Source organism: Adiantum capillus-veneris, chromosome 25 (assembly GCF_014529385.1).
Source record: "Adiantum capillus-veneris isolate H3 chromosome 25, ASM1452938v2, whole genome shotgun sequence".
NCBI classification, from domain to species: Eukaryota; Viridiplantae; Streptophyta; class Polypodiopsida; order Polypodiales; family Pteridaceae; genus Adiantum; species Adiantum capillus-veneris.
In genome coordinates this window covers 33058842-33067862 of record NC_140955.1, presented here as the reverse complement: position 1 = coordinate 33067862, position 9021 = coordinate 33058842, and the positions used below count along the sequence as shown (strand labels likewise).

At 44.1% G+C, this 9021-nt stretch overlaps 1 protein-coding gene across 1 annotated transcript; it reads right to left on the bottom strand.

Annotated features, from left to right (window-relative positions):
* Positions 1-6230: 6230 nt before the first annotated feature.
* On the bottom strand, positions 6231-8570 carry LOC147424678 (UDP-glycosyltransferase 85A7-like). The gene is made up of 2 exons (XM_086500330.1): positions 7786-8570; positions 6231-7323 (listed from the first exon to the last, which is right to left on the bottom strand). Exons 1-2 carry the CDS (start codon positions 8462-8464, stop codon positions 6398-6400), a joined length of 1605 nt encoding a protein of 534 aa, XP_086356456.1. The 5' UTR covers positions 8465-8570; the 3' UTR covers positions 6231-6397.
* Between the last annotated feature and the right edge of the window lie 451 nt (positions 8571-9021).

The window sequence follows — 9021 nt, the reverse complement described above, 5'->3', positions numbered from 1 at the left end:
CATATTGAGGGGCCACAGTGGCCCCCATATGTTCTTGGTTACTTTCTCCCATCTTGACTCTGCCCATTCGATCTCAACTCCTAGAGCCCTCCCAAAGGGGTGACTGAAAACAACGTTACGCTCCAAGTCCATGTCAAAAATAGTGAGAATGCCATTGTACCCATCATTTCCTTGTCCATACAAGATGAGATTCTTCCCTAAATCTTGCTTTCGTTTTCTTGTGGCATCAAGGTGATGCTCTTGAATAGCCCAACAATTAATATATTTGCCCTTCTTCACTTCCTCCCACAATAGGGTTCCCTTGTTCTGAGTCTTGAGCCCTTTCACGTTCCAAGAAAGAAGAGTGAACTCTTCCATTACTGAGAAAGGGGTACAAAATCCTCCACCTTGAGGTACTCTTATTATGTGCCCTCTTTCCTGTTGTCCCCCTCCATTGGCCCTTTCCCACTCCTCCCTATAATCATCAGGTTTTCCGAGTTTGCATCCCAAAGAACCTTAAAGATTATCATAGAGGAAAGGGGCTTTGGGGATGTCTAGCAGGGCTTCCTTCATTTGTCTAGCCACCCGTGCCTGGGATTTGAAATGCTTACATGAAATGATAGAGACTTGCTGCCATCCCTTGTGTGTCCTTCCAAATGTGGTGGGTGCAAGAACAATCTTTTGAACCACTCGGGATTTCGTTTTTGGGTGACTGACGTGAAACGGTACCCTAGAGTGGACTATGTGTTCTTGGGGCGGGCTTTGACGATCTTCTCTGAATTCTCTGAGGTTTCCTTGTTTGTGTCAAGCTGCACACGTTGTTGGGGACTTCTCATTACCATTTTGTGGGGGGGTCGGTGATTCAGAATCCATCATTGAGGGCACAAATTTTCCCCACTTGTTGGGTCTGGGGCCATGCCACCATGGCAGCTGGACACGACCTAGCAAAGTGCCCAAATTTGCTGCACTTGAAGCACACACCAAAAACGGCACCAAAGTTAAGAGGGGTAACCTTAAGGCTAGCCCCGACATTTACTACTAGATTATTGGGTTTGACCTTCCCAAGATCCCACCATATACAAACCGTATTGGCGGCCATGCCTACTGCTTTACTTGAGAGGAGTAATAAGGGCCGTTGCCAGGTTTTTCAAGTTGCTTCTCAGCCACAATGGGAGGTTCAAAAACTCTACCCATATCAAACACATATCCTGGAAATCATCTGGGGACTCGAACAAGGGATCCCATGCTAGCACGCCAATCCGTGATCGATAAAGGAACAATGGGATTTTGGCCAAGACTTTAGCCACCAACGCCTCATCGTTGAACTGCATTAAACAGAAACCTTTTGCCATATATTTCACATTGGATACTGCTCCTCCTTGGTTGAGGACATTAGGCCTCTGAAGCCAATTGATGAGCTTTATTTTGGCAGGCACCCTGCCCATGAAACCGAAGACCAACGTAGACTTAGCAAGATCAACAAGTTGTCTTTGGATCAAGGCAGGGGGGACTGCCATGGTGAGGGCATCCTCCACCTCAACTCTTTACCGGAGTGTTTTTTCCAGAGCTTGATAGGCCTTGTCTCCTTTTGCCACATCCACGAGTCCCAAGGATGAGTTGACTTCCTCAAGCGTTCTTTTGTTCAAAAATAGTGTGCTAAGAATCTCAGCAAGTTCTTTCTCGATCAGCTCCTTTCTTCCTCTAATCTCTTCCTTGCTTAGCTTCGCTATGTTTCTTTGGCCTCCCTCATTGTGGTGGCTTTGGGGCCTTTGCCTAACCCATCAAGTGATGAATCATTTGTCCCCCCCCCCCCCTTGCATCCCCCATCACGACCTCGACGTAGGAGAGCTTGCGAAAGCTATCCATGGGAAGGGGATCCATACGACCGCCCTTAGGATGGAGCTTGGATGAGGAGCTTCACCAAGTGAGTGTCGGCCCGCTTCTTCCACTCCCTTCCCTTCTCTCTTTTTTTTTACATGGCCCTAGGTCGGATAACTGATGCACTGAAGATGAATCAAACTAGTGCTCAAAATGTATAACTCAAAGCTTATTGGAAAAAAGAAAGCCGAAGATAGCTAAGCGAAGTATGAAGGGAAAACAAAACCCTGCACCCAAGCACATATCATACACTTGCACACCCACTCCAAAGCAGGCGGTCGTGGGCAAGAGCCAGCAACCACTATTGCCAATCCTCACAACTCAGCAAATCTTTGCCATCGTTGAACCTTCTAACTCTCCCTCAGAGTCTGTAGGTCGCGCAGAGCAGATCCAACAAAAATGGAAGCACCCTCAGCCCTCACACAGAGCGACAACAAGCAAGCAAAAGCAATCTTAAGCGTTGAAGAACTCTTTATCTTAAGCGCAATTATTATCACAAGGATAATAATTGCACTGAAAAAGTTGAGGCTAAGGATAATAGTCACGCTGAAAAAGCTCAATCTCTTGTGCAGCAGGCATCCAACGCTAAGCCCCCCCCCCCGAAAAGAGTTCACACAGGGCACACTTGCTACATTCAGCTCGTAGGGCTCCTTCCCCTTCCCACTTACGCCTCCATAAACCAAAACCCTTGCAAACCTCCCGATCTACATCTCCTAGCATTGATCTAAATTGATACCCTCACACAAGCCTTATTCGCACCTGCTCAGACCTCGCGACCTTAGGTCTTTTAAGTCATATTTATAAATTTTTGCAGGGAACAATTCCGATGCTTATTTTTTATAAGGGTCAATCTTTGAAATATAATGTAGGGCACAACATAGTGACTGTAGGAAACAAAGAATAAGCGAATAGCAACCCAAAAGATGAACACACCAACAAGAAACCTTGTATGTGAGTGGCCATGTGGTAGCCAAGGAGAGCGCACTACATGGAAATGATATATTTTTACATGCTAAGGTTCGCTCATTTAGCACGCAAGGCCCTAAGACGAGGTGGTTACCACCGCTAACCCTAAATCATTGGTAATGGCATCCCATGCTCAATCCTTGGCCCAGCCTAGGTAGTATTAATTACCCTCATCGAGGAGGAAAGGAGTGATCTCAGCAGGTTAGTAAAGAGTTGGGCAATAATCATTTTAGTGTTTACCTATTTTGGATATTTGCACCATTTTGTTTTGAAATTAACTCATACTTTAATAGTCATAAGTGAAAGGGAAGGTTGGTGTCCTTTTAAGTGGAGCGTACACTCTAAGCTGCTTCGAGAGAAAACATTCTACAATATTTCAGTGTATTGTAACCCTTTTCAATGATTCCCTTGGAGAGAAAATAATCAAATTTTACAACGTCTTAGTGTATTGCAACTCTTTTGATCAAGAGATGCCGGTTGAGGCCAAATGTATCATTGTGCACTACACCATCTATACTATATATAATGGAGCTTAAAATTTTCAATGATCCAGAGAGATTCCAAGTATCACTCATTGGTTCATTTAAAAAAAAACCTTACAAAATGTCTCATTTTGTGAAGTTTGAAACATGTGAACCTCTTCAACTTTCAACTTTCAACTTTCAACATAGAACAAGCTAAAAAAACCAAGGGACTGACTCTACTTTTTCTTTTGAAGATAGACTTTGATTTTCTTTTTGAAAGCGAATTGAAGGGTGGCTCAACCTCCCCTTTAAGTGCCACGGGGTCCCAAATGTTACCATATACATGTGGTAGTGATGTGTGTGAACACATTAGGACCGCCGGGGCATTTTTTTCCTCTTTAGGAGGTTTTTTCCCCCGTGCATTGTATATATGCCCATCACTCTAGGGCTATCTATCTTTCCATTGGACACTAAGAAACACACTCTCTATTGTGTGCCTTGAGCTTCCTTCGTCTTCTCCAAGCTGTGTGTGTTTCTCTACAACCCTAATTCCAACAATTGGTATCAGAGTAGGTCACGTCCTCCCGGGCTTAGTCGCCAGCTGCTCCAGCACACGCCTGCTCACTTTCTCTGATTTCAGTGAGCTTTGGTAAGCGTACTGCACAGGCTATTTCGTCATTTTGTGCAAAATTTCTATCAGTGCCGTTTTCTGCATAACAGGTGCCTTATAGTCTTCTACGGTTTGTGCTATATAGCACAGGTTGTTCCCGCTCCGTTTCTCCTATTTTCGGACAGTTTTCACATCAGGTGCAGCATTTACCATGGCTGACAACAACAACACAGATGTGTTCAAGATGTTTGCTGCTGAGGACAGGTTGGATGGGGACAACTACCCTATGTGGGCTTATATGATGCAACATGTTCTTGTGTCAAAGGGTGTCTGGAACATTGTGCAGGGCATTGATGTACGTCCTGGTTCTGAGGATGTAGGCGATGTTGAGGATGTTGCAGGTCTTGCTGCAAGGATTGCAGCTGTTAGAGTTGTTTTGCCTACGGCAGAACAAGCTCGTTGGGATGTTAAGGATGCGCAGGCTCATGCATTGATTGCGTTGTCTGTGAAGCGCACCATTGTTCCTCACATCCGTTCAGCAAAATCTGCAAAACAGGCTTGGGATATTCTAGCAGGTCTTAATGCAAGCCGCAATGAGGCTAAAATTGCTTTGTTGCGTAAAGAGCTGGAGTCGAAGATTATGCATGAGGAAGATGACATGGACACTTTCCTTGCTAGTGTCAAGGATATCAATGAGCAACTCATTTCTGCAGGTGAAGTCATTTCAAACAGTTCCCAAGTATAGACTGTTCTTGATGCCTTACCAGATTCCTACCAGACTTTTGCTAGTACTTGGAGACTTATGACCCAAGGAAATCTTGAAGTTGTCAAGTTTGATGCATTATGCACATTGCTGTTGCAAGAGTCACTTTCCAGAAAAAACAGGACTAGACAGCATGCAGTTGAACATGCTTTTATTGCTTCTCAAAGAAAGGGTGGTAACAGCAATGCAGCCACTTCTTATGGTTCTGCTGCGAGTGGCAAAAATTCTGTTCCTAATGCTTCTGCTGGCAGCAATTCGTCTGGAAATTTTGGTGATAAGGGAAAAAAGAAGATGCGTTGCCATTATTGTAAGGCTAATGATCACTTGATCAAGTCGTGTCCTAAGTTGAAAGCCAAAGAGGCTAAGAAGAAAGAGGGTGGTTCCAGTGCAAATGCTGGATCCACTACAAATGTAGCCATTGTTGAGTCTTCTGTGAAAGGAGACTGTAATGCTGATGTTGATGCAGAATGGGCTTTTAGCATAGAGTGCACTTACAATCCTGCTGTCCATGATGCATGCCTGTCAGTTGCTGCAGATTCACATGTGTGGTATTTCGATAGTGGTGCTACAAAGAACATTACCTCACATCGTGAATTGTTTACCTCTCTCGAGTCTGTCCCTCATGGTGGTATTCAAAAGGCAAAGTTGGGCCACCCTCAGCTTTAAGTACCACGGAGTCCTAACCATGGGATCAAGGACCATTTTGCAAAATCAAGGGCGTTCGTAAATCTCGGACATCCACGTGTAAAAACTGAACTCGAGATTCCAAGATTAGTTTTTATGGTGGGGTCCAAAAAAACTAAACTCGAGATCCCAAGTTTAGTTTTTATGTCAAAATCCCAAATTTATCTTCAAATTGATGTGAAATCACATCTATTTTAACGAGGCGCACGCGGCATGTTGGTCAAGGTGTGTGCCTCTCATGCTGATGGTGAGGGTTCAAAATTCCTTGAGGAAATTTTGAATAATTAAGCTAGTTTTTACGGTTTTTACACTAATCGTCTATGAATCTGAGTGGGCTTTTGTCCTTTTCCTCTTGCTCTGAACCATCATTTTCTAATTTCATAGGGGCACCGTTGTAAGTTGAGGCACTTTTCCCAAGAAGTGCATCAAGTTCTTGCGAGCAATTGTGGACCGTTGGATATAGCTTGACAATTAGTACCACATGGCAAGTTAATGGTGGCAAACCTTTTTTCTTTTTTCTTTTTTTGGCAAAAAAAGCGCTAGGTGAATTATATTAAGAAAGCATAGAAGATTCTACAAAAATTGCAGCCTGCACTATGTATATTTGCACTCAGAGATCAAGCCTTTTCTCTTCCTATCTCTTGTTCTCTTGCTAGCATTATACTCCATTGCAAGGCCATGTTGAGAAATATAAATGTGACGCATCGTCTATCTTCTAAGCATCCAGTAACTGCAAAACATGACTTCGGCAATGACAACAACAAACACTAAATTGGTAAAAGCTTGCAAAGGTCTATGGCTAGTCAAATGCCCTCTCCATTTGAACTCAAATCAACAGAGCACTTCAGCTGCAATGCAAAGCCAAGTATAATTTTTCCCAAAAAAAAAACAGCAAGCTCACATTGGAACATGCCCTCCATTTCAATGCAATGCTAATACAAGAATGGCGTAGAACGCCCTATCCCACCTAATCTCCTTTTCTTTGCATTTGTTAGCCAACCTCTTTACAAGTATCCATTGCCATATACCCCTCTTTTTATACCTAAAACCACTCTACTTTGAAGGCTTTGAGCAGAGTGCTCTCATATCATCATATAACTTTTGCAAGTTGCTAAAAGATTGTCCTCCTTGTTGGCTAGTCTTCTCAATAAGATGCATAATCTCTTGGGCTTTGCTTCTAGCTTTATGACCCCCTTCCTCATGCAACAATGCTTTCACTCCACCTTCCACAAGGCTTCTGTCTAAACCACCGGTCTCCGTTCGCCCCAGCTCCAATCCTGCCCCCCACACATTGCAAAGGTAATGGCAGTTAAACCTCTGCTCCGCAAAGCGCGGGCAACATAGAATAGGAACACCTGCCCACAAGCTCTCCACTGTTGAATTCCATCCACAATGAGAGAAAAACCCGCCAACCGCTTTGTGTGCTAGCACCTTTACTTGGGGAGCCCAGCTTATAATCATTCCTTTGCCCTTTGTCCGCTCAAGGAAGCCTTCCGGGAGCACTTGAGGGAGCTCTTCCATTGTAGCTGAATCCTCTCTTATGACCCATAAGAAGGGATTTCCACTTGCCTCTAACCCCACAGCAAGCTCTTGCATCTCTTCTACAGACAACTTTGCAAAACTACCAAATGCAACATAGATGACAGACGACTCTGATTGCAAGTCGAGCCATGATAGGCATTCTGTCTGGACATTATCTTCCGTCTTCGTTTGGGTGGGTAAGGGGCCGATTGCATAGCTGGGAATTCCTTGGACTTCAAATGACTTAAATGCATCAGGCTCAAGCTCCAACAGAGAATTGATCAGAACTCTCTCTCCAGACTTCACACATGAAGCCACCTCCAGAAAGAATTGTACAAAATGATTTGATGAGTCCGCAAATCGCAGTTCTTGTGGTACAAGCTCAGATGAGACTGGTGGAAGGCCTGGAATATGAGTTATCATCAAAGGGCTCTCGCTCTTCCACTGGGTGGGGGATCCTGTCCACATTGCAAAAGATGACATGAGCTAGTGATTAAAACTTGTGATAAAAAGATGTTCTTCGTCTAGAGCTAGACTGACAACCTTATAATGTCCGCCATTACAAAGTGGTCAATCAACATGTTCCTCTTGTAGAGCTAGAATGATCTCGACCCTAATGCATCGAACAAAATTTGACTATGGTCCCAAAAATCATCGATTGACGATGTTGCCAGTATAATCCTCGAAGAGATCACTATGCGACAGAAGATCCAGGGACAAATGGATCACAGAAATTAATGGGCAATTTTGATGACTTGCCTGTATGCATGTTTATCAATGCTACAACTTTGATACTATGTCTCTCTTTTTTAGAGAATGTCTAAGTATGATGTAGTTCAGCATGAAGACCATCAGAACAATCAAAAGACAAGCTCACTACCCTGAAATATGGGAAAAAGAGAAGCGAGAGAAAAAGAAACCTTTTTCAGGGAAGATGCCCTCAGAGTAGAGAACGTCAAGGTTGGAGAACAAAAGGTGTGACAAGGCATTGGATGTCCATAATTCAATTCGAGGGATGGCCGCACGCTGGGTAACCTCAAGTGTCCAAGGGACGAAGGAGTCGGAGATGAGGCATGTAGCTGGGTCACCCTGTTCTCGGAGCTCAACAATAAGATTAAACAAGTTCTCCTTCATCGCAGGGGTGACAAAGAAGTATTTATTGATGTCGCCCGGTTCAAAGGCATCCTCCAACACATGAAGGAAAATTTTACCTCTACCACCACTGCTACCATTACACTCCACTGCAGGAGCTGAGTCGTCTACCTCCACGGCATCACTTACAATGGTGGGAGCTGTATTTGTGCTACAATCATCACTACCATTGCCGTTGCTACAACGATCGCCGCAGCGTGTGCTCAATGTAGATGGGGTGTCTCCCCTCAGTTCTGGGCTAGGGAGAACAAGGCGATTGCGCTCTTTGAGGATGGCATGGTAGGAGGAGAAGTAGATGAAGCTTACCTTGAAGCCGAGGGCAGCGAGCGATTGCGCAAGGAGCATGGCACCGACGACATGACCTTGCCCAGTGGATGGAACCACCAAGGCGTGGGGGGTGCAGGTATCAGAGCTGCTAATAATATCCATCTCTTTCAGAACTCTCATCTGACAAACACACCAATTCTGAATTTATAGAGTAGGCTAGCCCTTCTACTACGACCAGACAAGACATACTAGTGTTGTAGCTTGCTGCCTTGCAGGCCAAGAATGAAGAGGTAAACCCGTAGAGCGAAGACTGGCCAAGCCTCTTTGACTCTCTGAGTTCAAGAGGGTGACCTCAGCGTTTACGTCAGTAGAGGGTCCCATTCATTTCGTAACGATCATGATTCACGAATCGCACACCCTGTTGGTCCCTAAGAGCGCTTTCTCACGCAGCCATTGGCATCGTTTTGCTGACGTTCCCATTTTCGGCCATCTTTTTTTTTTTTATAGGGAAAATTACCTCTGATTTGTGGAAATGTCCCCTCCAATTCAAAAATTCCCAAAATACCCTTGTATCTATGTTAGTTGGATTGTTCACGGTTTCCTAATCTTTATTCTTTTTGACAATGGAGATACGTTTTTTAGTGCTTTAGCATGTAATTTGTCACAAATTACCTCCGAAAAAAAGAAAATTATGTCTAAAAATAATGAAGCAATTCATCTCCAAAGCCTACATAACC

What these genes read in the sequence shown, in the direction of transcription:
- LOC147424678 (XM_086500330.1), bottom strand. Translation starts at nt 8,464, where the DNA reads ATGAGAGTTCTGAAAGAGATGGATATTATTAGCAGCTCTGATACCTGC. An exon ending in GGGCATCTTCCCTGAAAAAG is followed by an intron (nt 7,324 to 7,785) that starts GTTTCTTTTTCT and finishes CAATGTGGACAG; the next exon opens with GATCCCCCACCCAGTGGAAG.